At 38.6% G+C, this 14695-nt stretch overlaps 1 protein-coding gene across 3 annotated transcripts; it reads left to right on the top strand.

Annotated features, from left to right (window-relative positions):
- Positions 1-1090: 1090 nt before the first annotated feature.
- vtg3 (vitellogenin 3, phosvitinless) lies at positions 1091-14439 on the top strand. 3 transcript variants are annotated; one of them, XM_031307352.2, is made up of 28 exons: positions 1091-1223; positions 1726-1746; positions 1850-2001; positions 2554-2805; positions 2907-3068; positions 3165-3313; positions 3390-3540; positions 3834-3991; positions 6403-6568; positions 6685-6810; positions 6939-7157; positions 7632-7849; positions 7957-8054; positions 8130-8254; positions 8340-8441; positions 8543-8662; positions 8770-8959; positions 9080-9167; positions 9323-9508; positions 9939-10077; positions 11015-11183; positions 11685-11794; positions 11886-11972; positions 12226-12432; positions 13144-13289; positions 13508-13646; positions 13732-13842; positions 13988-14439. In XM_031307352.2, exons 1-27 carry the CDS (start codon positions 1184-1186, stop codon positions 13834-13836), a joined length of 3825 nt encoding a protein of 1274 aa, XP_031163212.1. In that variant the 5' UTR covers positions 1091-1183; the 3' UTR covers positions 13837-13842; positions 13988-14439. The 3 variants fall into 3 exon arrangements, with proteins under 3 accessions (XP_031163212.1, XP_031163210.1, XP_031163213.1); XM_031307350.2 differs by having other exon boundaries at positions 1184-1223; positions 14108-14439; XM_031307353.2 differs by having other exon boundaries at positions 1184-1223; positions 14097-14439.
- The last annotated feature ends 256 nt before the right edge of the window (positions 14440-14695 follow it).

The following is a 14695-nucleotide window of genomic DNA, read 5'->3' as shown; positions in this document are numbered from 1 at the left end:
AATTTGATGGTATCCTTGAAGATACTGTAGGTCTACATCTCTTCTTTTTTTACACAGACAAAGACACATGCACTGAGTTTCCTGTCTCAGTATTGTAAAAAGTGGAGAGAAATACAGAATTGACTAGAAATAAGTACTAGGCTTAGCTGACAAATGTCCTACTGGAACTCAGATCATGACCTGACTAAACCCCACAGATCTTCAAAGGTGTTTGAAATGCTTTTCCTCTCTTTGTTTGTCCTCAAAACAAGTTTCTCAATCCAATTTTAGGACAAAAATGTGATGTTGGCGACCTCTACTGGTTGTTGCTGAAATTAAGAACAGGAAAAAACAGACGGTCAGGTGAATTGAAGCCTGGGAATGAAAGAGGTACAATGGCTTATGTGTGATTTATTACACAAAGTACTCCTGTGTTGTACAATCTAAACCTAACCCTAAAAGACAACAGGAACAGACCATTTTGGATGATTGCTGTTTGGTGTCATCACATTCAAACTGCACATATAAACAACAGCGCTGTTGGAGAAGCACTTTAGGCTAGGACAGAATGTAAAATTGGCATGAAGAGCAGCGATTCACCACACTGTTTGACTTTGTTGTATCCAGGAGGACAGCTTTGTGATGCCAGGGGACAGTGTATACATTTTAAGAGCAGGAGTTGCTCCAGATATTTAATAAGTAAAAGAATAAACCAGCCTGCATCTGCTCTGCCTTCACTCCACATGACTGGGTTTCACTGAGGGAATAGATGAGCATCCCACTGGGTTAATCCCTTCATTCAGCCGTGAGAAATGTGTTTACTTCATTTTCTGAGTGAATAAAAATGAGGTTTCAACTTTGATATTCAAATTCAAGGTACCTCTGTGTTTTAAACAGTGTAACATTACATCAATTTATTTCCCCTTGTGGGATAATAAAGTTGACCTTAACCTTAACCCTTATTTTTCCCAATATTGTTGAGACAGTTATCTTTAACATATTACTCATGTCCCTCTGACATTGTCACAGGTCAACATGGCTCTTGTGCTGACAGCATGTGTTTACTTAAAATCAGTCACTTCTCTAAACTGGACCTCTGTCCTGATCACAAGCTCTCAATGCAGCCGGTTTCCCCAATCAAAACCCATGCTGGTATATATAAAGGACAAATGCAGAAAATTCAATTCTACTCCTCAAGTTCAACATGCGAGGGCTCCTCCTATGCTGCCTCGTGGGTCTGGCCAGTAAGTTTTCATGGATTCGTTTAACTTGTAGAAGGATATCACAATCCTGCCTCAGAATTGTTTAACTTCAGTTTCAGAGCTTTTGCAAATGACTCATAATCCTGAGGATTCACTTTTTTTTTTTTGTTGCAATTGTTATTCCACCATTCAATAAGAAATATGTTTTTTACATGGATATCTGGAAAGGTAATATATTAATCTACTTGCAGTTGGTCAATCATGACTTTTAGAGGTGAGTCATTTACAGAGAACGATGAATTTTACTCTAGCCATCGATCTGTTTTTGTTGTATTTTGGTTTATCACATGGATGTTTCTTTTTTGGTTTGGTTTACAATTCTACTGTTTGATGTTATCGTTACATGTCTTTTAACATCTTGGGATCAAGTTGGAAATAAATGTTCTCACTTTAACCTGTTTTGTAGATCATAAATACATCAAATAAATGTGCTGATATATTTACAAAGGTTCTTATGCTGACACTATGATTTTTATTCTTTTAGCGAGTCAAAGTGTCAATTATGGTGAGTCTTTTCATACATTCATATCATAAAGTCCAAATAATCGTTCTAGAACTTTACATAAAGAAGAAGTGAAATGACATTTCATTTTGGAAATATATTCCAGAGCCCCACCTGAACCCAAAGAAAACCTACGAGTACAAATATGAGGGAGTGGTAAATTTTGGACTCGGCATGCCAAACCTCGCTGAGTCTGGTGCAAGAATCACGTGCAAGATCAAGATCATTGGGGTGTCTGCTCAAACATTCATCCTTCAGGTGAGAGGGTAGAGGATTATACAAACTCTCTCAGAATATGTTTTTTAAACATGTTAGAAAAGCTGTAACTGAGTAGTGCAGCATGAACAATGACAGGTTGTTCATTTCATTTCTAACGTAATACAGTAAATGCATCATTTGTCATTTATCATTAATTAAGGTATCATAAATTCTTTGGAAGGTAGTGAAGCCTCTAATCCACCAAAATGACTTTTTGTAAACCACCTAATAAATTGCAACTTTCTTCTTTCTTTATGAAAGGGCTGAAAATAAGTTCAGATATTGTTTGTTACAAATGTTTGCATACCAACAGGTGACCAAACAGATGCTGTGTTCAAACTCTATTGGAATTAAAGTAAAGTAAGCTTTAATAATCCAGTAAAATAGTACAGGCACATACCTGTTCTTGTCTACTTCTGTTGGGTTACAAATGTCACCTGTGTTTCATCTAACAGATAATCATCAGAGAGTTTTTCATGTTGACTCAGTACAAATACTCGTTAATGTGGTACATGATCAATAACCCTGCTTATTTCTATATCTGGTTCAAAGGTTTCAGATTTGGCCTTCAAGGAGTTCAATGGCTTCCCTGGGAAAAACACCTTTAATGCCTCCCCAAAGCTCACCCAGAGTATTGCTGCCCAGTTTGTTAAACCTTTCACGTTTGACTACATTGGTGGACACGTTAGTAACATCCGAGCCTCTGCTGACATTTCTGACACTATTGTCAACATTGTGAGAGGGATTCTGGGATTGTTCCAAGTCACTGTGAAGACCACACAGACGATCTATGAGCTTGAAGAGGTAAGTCACTGCTGACAAATACATTACTCTCTATGCTGCACCATCAGCATCAGTAAAAAGTAAAGTTGAATTTTTTTTTCAACATTTGATTTTGTTTGTAGACTGGCATCCATGGCATGTGTCCGAGTAACTATGCTACTGAAGTAAACGCGGAAACAAAGGACATGACCATCACTCAAGTTGTGGATGTCGGTAACTGCAGGGAGAAGGCAGTCATGTACAGGGGAATGGCTACCGCTGTGTTTGACCAAGTCTCCAAACAGGTCTGTTTATCTCACTGAAGATGCATCTGATCCTACAATTATAAATGAAACAGACCAATGTCAGTGCTATTTTTGCTTGTGTGTCCTCCAATCTAGAGAGGGGAATCTGTCATTTCAACAGTAAGATATATTTACACAGTCAAGCCAACAGCAGAGGGAGGTCTCATTACCAAGGCTCATGGCCTGGAGCAACAGCACTTCAGTCCCTTCAACGTGAAGGGCGGCAGTTTCCAGATGCTAGCGATGTAAGACATTACGCCCGCTCATCCACAATGCTTGTCTGCAATACAAATTGCCTGCTTTAAATAATCTCTCCTGTAGGAAGGAAATAGTGCTGCTCAGCGTGAATGACACAGAGAGAGCCTTCGTGTTTGGGCCAATGGAGAGCAAGGGCAACCTTGTTTACAAGTTTGTCAATGCAGAAGCTAATGTCCCTATTTTGATGCAGAGCCTGGACAACCCAGTACCAAAGGTAACAGTTATATACTGCTGCTACATAAAATTCATAGGTTTGTAAAATCTTTCCAGAAAGCATCGCAAAGCACTGTAAAAGATACACCACGTTACATCTAAATAAATATAGAAATAGCACGAAACAATTAAATGAGATCAATTACATTCCTATTTATTATTTTTCCTTTTCTAAAATGAACTGAAATTATTTATTATGTCGTATAAAGTGACCTAACTCTAAATAAATTGTAAAATTAATTCTAGAGTTGCATACACTGATCAAGGAATCACTTTGTCTGATCCTCTTTAAAGGCTATTGAGTTGATCAAGCATCTGGCTGAGGTTAATCGTTACCAGATTGACAGTACAACATCAGAGGACACTATAAAGCTGTATCAACTCCTGCGAGTTATTCCCTATGAAGGATTAGAAGTTATGTGGAAGCAATTTGCAGCAAATGATGAGCAAAGGTGAGTACTTGGTTATTGATTGGTCAATAATGAATAATCAAAAAAGAAAACAGGGGTTCAATAAGCTCTTTATAAGATCTAAATATTAAGAATATAATATAAATTTCAGATGAAAAATGGAAATTCAAAACATGAAAACTGTAGGGATTCATGGATCCACCTTTTTTAGCCCTGACAACAATACCGATACCGATACCAATACCGACACCGACACCGACACCGACACCGACACCGACAACGACAACGACAACGACAACGAAACTGAAACCGATACCAGTGTTTAATTAATAAGCTGTAAGTGACTGGAATCATTCTTTTATGTGAAAGGCAACATCAGGCTTGACTAAAACATTGCTTTACTAACTTTGCAAAACGAAATGTAACAACAAATAAATACAAATATATGAATTTACTGAATTGTTATTTATTTTGAACATAAGACATTGTGCATCAGCAACTTGGCAAAATTCTTCAAAATTAACGGAGAAGTTACAATTAGAGTGTAAACCTTTTAAATGCAGCAACTAATGGTCAAAACTAAAACAGAAATCCAAATTTCAGTATATAATGCATATATATATATATATATATATATATGTATAATGTAGTATATAACCATAAAATTGAATTGAATAGAGCCCCATTGTTACTGATACCCGATTTAGCTATTTTATTCTGTATCAGCCCGATATCTGAATCTCTGATATTGTTATTGAATCGTTGCATCCCTAATGAAAAGACCAATTTCTAGATTTAAAAAAATATATTTTCAAAAGGTATCTTAGCAGACACGCCAATTGCAATTTTCAGTTCTACAAGTATTGAAGATCAGGCAGTACAGCAAAATGTCATGCTGTGGAGGTTTGGTGCATGGGTGTGTCAATGTCACCTCGAAGATGTGATCATTCACTAAACTTGACCCTGGACCCAGTGAGAACACTGCAGCAAGGTTTGAAAGTAAAATACCTTTATAGATAACCTTTAACCAAGCATTTAATTATAGTATAATAGGATGGTGAACAAAATAGTCCAAGGCCATCTCTCACATCTAATACGGATCCACTCAACTGAATAGCTAATTAAAGAGCATCCTCCCACTTAGTTCAGGAGTGATTTAGCACATTAGCTTCGATGAATGATTTATTATCAAGTTGAGGCATGATGACAGAAAGATACTGCTTTCCTCACTCATTAAGATCACGGCAGTAACCAAAACCTTGTATTTTATCCTGTACAAGTGCAATTAAATGTGACATCTGAACTTGTCCTTCACACGTTTATCTTTTCATTTTTCTTTCTTTATGTATTTGAAGGACAAGTTTTGTCTTAAAGGTGCAATATGTAATACTGACATCTAGTGTTTAAAATAGTTACTGCAGTACAAATTCAAAAATACTGGAGAGAGTCGTCTCCCCTGCCCCCTCCTCCCCAGACTCGAAGTACACGTTGGTTGCCAGGCTGAGACCAGAGCATCCAACAATATTGCTAGACGCTTGTCTCACATAGTCATTACTCCACAGCACAGCGGAGTAGCAAACTTTAGATGCTGGCTATATTGACAGGTAGAAACCGCTACAAACACAACAACCTTGCCGTCCTCTCCACCCGACTGAACACACTTTATTGTCTTAGAATTATGGCAGCAATCGTTAAACACACTGCAAACTCAGTCATATCTTCCTAATTTACAGCCCCCATCTTTTGGCTTAAAATAACTCACCGTTGTCGGCTATGGCCGCTGAACAGGCTACACGTTGTAAACAGCCGTGACCAGCTTGCCTGGTCCTCCGGTAACGTTAGCAGTTAGCAGGGTTAGCATGACGGTGTTAGCCAGGACCAGTCAGGATCACTTTACTGGCTGTGTCTCAATTGTTTTTGCGAATAGCAACTCGGGTACTCTATATAGCTATATAATTCAATGTTAGTACACAAATGTTGAAATGACATAAAATGCCCGTCCCTTGTAGCCATGATAAATTAGCCTGAAGCTAATGCTTACATGTTCAGGAGGAAATTAGCCAACTCGGCGTCCTTTTGGGCTCTAAGCTGTCTCCATCTTTCAAATACATCTCCAATATTTATATATATATATAATATATTTTATATATATATATATTTTGTGTATTGTTACGTCTCTGGTCACTGTTAGACTGTTAGAAACATGGCAGTTTTTTTTAGGTCGGGTAGAATTTATCTCTGTTGATCACGTTCGTTTGTTTGCTGCTTCCATGGCTGTACTAACGTTACAGCTGTAGTGCGATGGGTTTATGTTTTTACAGGTATATCTGGCAACCCGGCCTGGCTTAATATCTGATGACGCATTGGGGTCATTTTTGGATTTATTACAGTAAATATATTACATATTGGACCTTTAAGTATTATCTATTTTCTCCCCTTTAACTTATTATTAGACGTTGGTTTTTGGACATGACTGTTGAGGTCAACGATGCCAGAATCCTGAAGTTCTTCCAAATGAGGTTCCAGGCTGGAGATGTGTCTGCTAATGAAGCTCTGCAAGCCATTTTGCTGGTGATGAACCATCTCCAGCCTATTCCTGATCTGGTTGAGATGGCTAAAGTAAGTTAATACTAAAGACAGAGAAATTGTTTGCATATTGAAGAATGATATACATGCAATGATACCTGATCATGCAAAATGTCTCTTTTTCTTTGTCTTTTGTGTATTTTTCACAGATGTTTTTAAACATTCCCTTTTGTAAATCCAATATATATCTGTGGCATGCTGTGGTGCTTTCCTATGGCTCTCTGGTGTACAAGCACTGCACCTATTATACACCTTGTCCTGTAGCTGCTGTTCAGGTAATTAACCAGAGGAATACATCACTTTCCTGCATAGTAACATCAATAAATTAACTGCATGTAAAATTATACTATATAAGTAAGTATTTGAAACAACTGACTGCATATTTGTTCAACATTTGTACCAGCCACTGCTGGACATGGCTGTGGAAGGTCTGAGGAATGGCACCGAGGCAGACATGGTCATCGCTCTGAAAGCTCTGGGGAATGCGGGTCATCCAGGCAGCATTAAAACCATCATGCGCTTCCTCCCCGGAGTTGCTGCCAGCCCTGTGAATCTCCCACCTCGTGTGCTGAGTGCCGCTGTGCAGTCTATGAGACTTATAGCTGCCAGAGACCCTCGCAGTGTAACTATATATAACAAGAATACCTTTTAGATGCTCATTTATCACAGCTACATGCTAGGTTTTTATATAAATCATGTTATGCTGATTGCAATTGCACATGCTTCATAGTCAAACTGAAAATGTAATTTTCTTAATAAGGTCAATTTCAGATTAACAATGCATTTACATGAAACAGTGAACTATTCTAATTCTGGAAAGCGTATTTAATTTTCTTCATTGTCGCAGGTGAGAATAATTTTTTTAACAATCATATGAAAATGGCAAATCTGTTGCTATTATGTTGTCTTGACATTGTGGAAGTACATAATCGTCTCCATATTTACATCTACATTTACAGTAATCTGCCTTTTTAAAGTTCATTGTTAGTTTGGAATTTGTAGAGACTGTTTTGGAACAGAACATAAATTCGGAGCAGTAGTTGGTTAAATGGCGATCTTTCTGAACTCCTAATCATTATAATACTTGTGTTTTCAGGTCCAAGACATCACCATGATTCTGTTCCTGCAGAAGAACCTTCCCGCTGAGATCCGCATGATGGCCTTCATGATACTGTTTGACACTAAGCCATCAATGGCTCTGGTGTCCACAGTGACTGTACATCTACAGGAGGAAAAAGACCTCCATGTTATTAGCTTTGCATACTCCTACTTTAAAAGCGTTGCCAGATCCAGTACTCCAAACAACCACTTCCTGTGAGCAAAACAATGCAGTTATAACCAGTTGGGTGTTATTGTTTATGTTATATCATCGCAGATGTTCTCCAGCTTTCACTTACCTTTTTTTGTGTTCTCGACGATAGCTCAACTGCCTGCAATGTAGCCGTGAAAATCCTGGCCCCTAAATTTGGTCGTCTCAGCTATCACTACAGCAAAGCAACGCGCATGGACTGGTTTAATGGTATACTCTAATACAGATTCTTGGATTTATCTGAAACTGTTGACATGACAATTTGCTTTTTTTCCTCCGATACAGATGATTTCCTAATTGGTACAGCAGCAGAAGTCTTCATGCTACGAAATGCAACAAACATCTTTCCCGCTGAAATCATAATGAAAGGAAAATTTTACTTCATTGGTAGAATTCTGCAGCTATTGGAGGTACAGCGCTATATTGAAACTTTCACTAAAGATAAACATGTCCCCCAATTGTGAATAGTAATCATCTTTTCTTTTTATGCTGCAGTTGGGTATTCATGCTGACGGGCTTAAGGAGCTGCTTGGCGCTGGCATCCCTAGTTTTAAAGGAGATCTTAGTGTCAGTGACTTTCAGGCTGTTCTCAATGTGGTGAGTATACAGTATAACTGAGACTTTAAGGCAGCATCACAACTGTACTATGATGTGTCAGCTTTATTTGTCTGGGTGACCATTGTGCTTGTCATTTTCAGCTTCAAAACTGGGAAATTCTGCCCAATGATAAGCCTGTCCTTTCTGCCTATACACGGACCTTTGGACAAGAGTGGTTCTTTGCTGATATTACCAAAGACACCATTCAGAACATATTCAGGGTGAGAGAACAATCTTTTCATGTCTAGTTTAGTCAACATAAAGGACCATATTTTCATGCAGTGTACAAAGCCTGTTACATGCAGCTCTCCTGTGATCCCTCTTGCAGGCGGTCAGTCCTTCTACAGGGAAAGAGAGCCCTCTGTGGGCTGTGATTGAGAATTTAAAGAAGGGAGTGTCATGGCATTGGACAAAACCATACTTAATCTTTGAGGTTCGCTACTTCCAAGCTACCACCCTGGGTCTCCCACTGGAGATAAGCAAATATTATCAAACCATCAATGGGATCACTGTAAATGGTGAGGAGTCAAATCCTACAGCATTTAAATGCCTTACGAATCAAATTACTATTGATTAATAACTAAAACAACTTATTTTATTCAATAAACCAATATTAAAGTCCTTTTCTTCTTATGTAGCCAAGGCTGCAGTAAATCCACCACTGACTGATCGTCTTGGACAACTGCTGACTTCTGAAATTTCACTGGAGACTGATGGTTTTATTGGGTAAAATATCTAATCTTCATTTAATTTAAATAACATATACCATCATGTTAAGCAACTTACTGTAGTAAGCAAACCAAATTGCCTTACACTGTCTGTACACTATTTGTATTCATTCTGTGGAGTTACAACTTCTGAATTAACCTCTTCTTTTTTAGTTACACAAAGGATTTTTGGGTTTTCTATGGGATCAACACCGAGCTTTTCCAGTGCGGTTCCGAGTTTAAGAGCAAAATACCTATTGCTATCCCTTGGAATTTTGCTGCCAAGATCAATGTCAGAGAAATGAAGTTTGAACTTGACTTCCCTCCATGCAAAAAAGAGTTTGAACTTTTTTCAGTCAGGTATGTTTTCAGGGTGTGGGAAATAATAGTTTTACATAAGTATCACAATTCTGAATTAATTCACAAATTCCAAAAATCAATTCTCGTAGACCATAAAGTAGACCATACAGTAACATCATGGTTTCTCCTCGCTATGTTAACAAAACAGCAGGCTGTTGAAACTCAGCGGACTAAACACTGAATGCTTTGTCATGCTCTGTGCTGGAGTAAGAGCCTTAAAATAATGCCCCTGACTTATTTATTGACTCGAGAACAGACGCCAAATCGAAATTCAACTGAATCGAATCATGACACTAAGAATTAAAATCAAACCCACCTATTATTTATAATGTTTATGTAATACAGTTGTGCTTTAAGTTTTATAAAAGCTATCCACAACGCAGCCAATGTGCCAAGTCTAAGAGTTCTTACGTTCCTTTCCAACCAACAGCTCCAATGTGTACGCAGTCTCCAGGAACACTGAAGATCCAGCTTTGACTAAAATGACTCCAATTATGCCCACCGCTATCGACTCCAATGATGAAGTCGTCCACAAGGGACCGACAGCTGTGGGGCCTGAGTCAGATCAGGTACAGTCAACACCTAAGATTACTGTTGGAGTTGAACTGATTAATTCAAAACACATTGCTTTTCTCATACTGTCTGTCTGAATATACCTGTATTCACCCTCTGTTTGAAATGCTCTGTTTTTGCGCCTGTCTCTATAAGCCCCCCCTCCTGTGAAGCCCATTCTGCTCTATTTGGCTTGTGAGAAAAATTTGGCACACTTATGCAAAGGTAGTTCTCAAGCCATTGGCAGGCATGGATTGGCCATCCGGAGTACCGGGAGATTTCCCGGTGGGTGGGTCTATTTGTGTGGGCCGCATGTGCTGCACGCCGTTCTAAAGTTTTTTTTTTTATTTGATCAGCCCATAGAGAGAAGAGAGATCATTTGATTGGCCCACTTGTGTGTCTTTAATGACACATCATCGGCCTTTGACTGACCGGCCCACAGAGAGGAGAAAGATCACATTATTGGCCCACTGGTTTGTCTCTCATCTGAACACTGGCCATTTACATCCTAAGACAGCCCACGTCCATCCTACCAAAGAGACAGAGCGCATTTAAGTCCCGCCTATGGGTTGTATTGCCGGCCACCTCTAGGGGTGCTAATTTATGAAACGCTCCTGTGGTTCGCATTAGAGGGTAGGAATAAACAACGGATACCGTTGAATAGGTTTGAAGGACTTGTTGAAATTTTAACATGGGGTTAACTCCCTTTGGGAGCCATCCTCAAGTGGCCACTCGGCACTCAATGAACTGCAGTTTTTTGCTCTTCTGCATTGACTTCATTTTTAGCACCAAAGGTTTCCGTTAGGTTGATAGGCATTCTAGATACTCAAATGTATGTGCACAAGCACTGAAAAAGTGAGTTTTTCATGATATGTCCCCTTCCTTTTTATTTTTATTTGATATTTTGATTTAAAAGGAGATTAATATATTTATGATTTTCATCCAATCCAACAGGTACTGACACCAAACACATGGCATCCGAGATCCAACATGTGTGCTGAGAGTAAGATTTATGGAGCTGGTCTGTGTGTGGAGTCTGAGTTAAGGAGAGAGTATTATCATGAGGAATACCCCCTGTACTATTTCCTGGGATATACCCACATGGCATTGAAAGTAATCCCAGGTACAGTACATCAAGCCCAACACATTACACCTTACAGTACTGGGCAATCCAAAACAGCATCACAAACTTACATATGGCCTCAAGAACGCAACAGATATTTAGCAGTTAGGGCACACAACTTGAGTCACACTGCTAAACTTTCATTATAGACACAATGCACTTCTAACCGGGTGTGGTCAGAAGTGTGCTCTGTTGCACCTGTAACCAAACCCAAGAGTGATGTCACCATGTACTGACACACCCTGGAGTATACACTTTTACATCACTACAGCAATTTCAACCACTGGAGGTAAAAAAACAAGATTTTAAGGGGTGTTAAGTTACTGTTAGTTGTTTTTTATTATTTCTTTGGTTTTGCACAATTATCAAAGTAAAATCATTTTATGATGGCAAAGCAGAGATTGAATTTAATTAGATTTTACAGGTGTTCATGTTATTGCTTCTGCCTGTATGCATTTCTTTCTTAACTCTTTGCTAACATAGCCTGTGCACTTTTATTAGTCCAGGCAATCAAAGCTGTTGACAAAATCCACTTTGAGGTTAATGCCAGCCCGAGCAAACATCTAGTCAGCACACGCCAACTGCTTGAGACAGTGAGGAGGCTTTCCAAGGTATTTGGCTACTCTTGTAATGTTGTTATCTGTGCACCTGCTCTGGTGTGTTATCGATTCAAATTCTCCTGGTGCTTAATTGTGTTTACAGGAAGCCACCCAGGGAGTACGTCTGACCTCTGATTCAGCCTCAAGCATCAGAGGATCTCATCACAGCCATCATGACGACCTATTGGAAGTATGCTAAACGTGCTCCAAAGAGAGTGACCCAAAATTTGTTTCAATGCAAAACAATAGGCTGTTTGTTCTGAGCAAAGTCATCATGTAAAATGTTTCAGCTGTGCTAATGATTCATGCTCCCATCACAAAAAAGTGGCCCATGTTAGAAATGCAGCTATTTGTGTGCATATGATCTAAACTCTGCACATATTGGACATGATGCCCACAAACCTATTACAGCCTAATGGATTGCCTTCTATCTCATTCAATAGGGCTTGAACTCAACACCTGAATCTGTGTTGAATATCAAAGCCTTGGCCATGAGTGGCAACCAGAAGCCCGAGGGTTACGATGCAGCCTTCTATTACACACCCGAGGCAAACATTCACAATGCCCAGATGATTGTGTCCCAGGTTGGGGAAGACACCAACTGGAAGATGTGCGTCGACACCGATGTGAATGCCCATGTCGAGGCAATGGTAGATATAAAACACACACAATACTAATTTTTATTTTTGTCTGAGTGAATAAAATGCCAGAAATGTCAAGAATAATATGTTGTTAGCTTATGCTATTACCAGCAAATTCCCTAAGAAGACTAAAACCAGCAATCATAAATGATTGCTAGCCTTATCCTTTGAAAACATTTAAAAAAACATAACCAAATTACATCCCGCCATCATCACTATCAATTGTCCTTTGTTAAAATGGACAAATACAGTCTTTCACCAAAGTGATCACATCTCACATGTATAATGTGTGCAACTTCTTTACTTTATGTACTGTGTGTAGGTTCCTCTTAAATGCCTGCTACATTTATGCTGACAAACATATGACTCGTGCTATAAAATCTTGCTATAAACAATATCAGTCTCATGGCAGCATTGTAAATGACTGTAAGTGTAACTGCATACTGGCTTTTACATTTTTCAGTTTTTATAGCATCAAAAACATTAAAAACACAGATTCAGTTGTTGTCTGGTGATAGTCTATAGTATGTATATATATATTTGCCCTATAAATCTGTTCAAATACACTGTCTATTAAACTGCATGTTAAATTTCTACATTAAAAATCCTATGGTACACATAATATGGTCAGGTATTTTATTATATTGTATACTGAGGTCGAAGCCAAGTCTTTTGCTTGTAGGGACTCCCTTCATGGTTGGTCTCTTGTGTTTGGCCTAGGCACACATTGGATGGGGAGCTGAATGTCAGTCCTATGAAATGTCAATGGCATCTGCAACTGCACATCAGCCTGGCTCCAAGCCAACACTCAAGGCCAAAGTACAGTGGACCAAGATACCAGAGACCATGGCAGAGATGGGCACAAGGTGAGCCTCAGTAGAACAAAGGTGACGTTTGTATCAAGGAGTATATAAAATGTGAGGGGGAGGAAGAGGAGCGTGAGCTGAAGAAGAAGGGGAAAAATTACTTCAAATCACTCTTTATAGAGCATGGTGGGAACATTTTCTGTGTTCACAATTATGAGACATACTGGCATGTGTTGTTAAAGAAGCGTTTTTTTTTGTTTGTTTTTTAACTCTCCCAGAATTGAAAGCTTCATTCCAGGCATGGCTTTTTATCTCGGCTTCTACGAGCAACATGAGAGAAATGCCAAGCAGGAGGTTTCTGTATCAGTTGTTGCCGCCTCAGCAGACAGCGTCGATGTGAAGATTAAATTCCCAGAGGTATTGGAGGAAACATTTACTACCTACATTTTTATGCAAAACTTGTATTTACATGAATGTGTCATTTCTTCTGTCTTGTCATTAGTATACAGTCTACCGCCAGGCTTTTCCGGTTCCACTGCCACCTGGCTGTTTTCAGGAGTTTCAACACCTCAGAAACACAACAATGGACAGCTTTGGATGCACATAAAAACATGTAAGCTGCATAAAACCAGTTTGATTAAGTTCATAATTAATTGATCATTACCATGATTTTCATAATAATTCTCTGTCTTTTTGAATATTGTGTAATGTGTGCGTGCGTGCGTGCGTGCGTTTTTGCGTGCGTGTGTGTGTGGCAGTGGATTGTGTTGACAGATTTCTATGCAAAACAGATCAGCAAAAACAAGCAAAGAGCTGTGCCATTTTTTGCTTGATTTTTAAAATATGTTTTGTGACAACAAAGCCTAGATGGGATCCAGATGCCTCTTTTCCCAGTGCTAACACTGCAACCAAAATCTCACTACCGTGATGAAAGTGAGGATCATAAAAGTTGCATCAGTAATCCGTCAGATGTAACCCTTTTGAAAATAACCTGTCAAGGTCCTGAATTATTCATTATAAAGTGTGTTAATATTTGAACACCGTCTTTTGATGAAATATTGTGTAAATTCATGCTTATGTCCCAAAATATTGTATCTTCATCATACTGGATTCATCAAAACTTGTTTCAGCAATCTGTGTTTTTGCTCTGATCCTGTTAATATAAATCATTTGTTAATCCAAACTTGTTGAATCTGTGTATCCCATAATTTACAATGCAACACTTAATGAGTCTCCACCAAGTTCAGCTTCTGCAGCTGGATTGTAGTTATAGAAGACCGTTTATTGACATATAATTTAGAACTAAATGATTGATTTATGGTATTACACTAACTGAGATGTAATCTGACACACAATGTTGTGAAGTTAGACAGCAGTAGTGAAAAATCCCTAGAAATCCAGGTCAAGTAATAAAATCTCTAAAAAAAAATAAATAAAAGGAATTTGTATGACATTATATTTGCCAA

This window comes from Sander lucioperca, chromosome 11, assembly GCF_008315115.2.
Source record: "Sander lucioperca isolate FBNREF2018 chromosome 11, SLUC_FBN_1.2, whole genome shotgun sequence".
In the NCBI taxonomy this organism is placed as follows: Eukaryota; Metazoa; Chordata; class Actinopteri; order Perciformes; family Percidae; genus Sander; species Sander lucioperca.
This window is presented reverse-complemented; position numbering and strand designations above follow the sequence as displayed.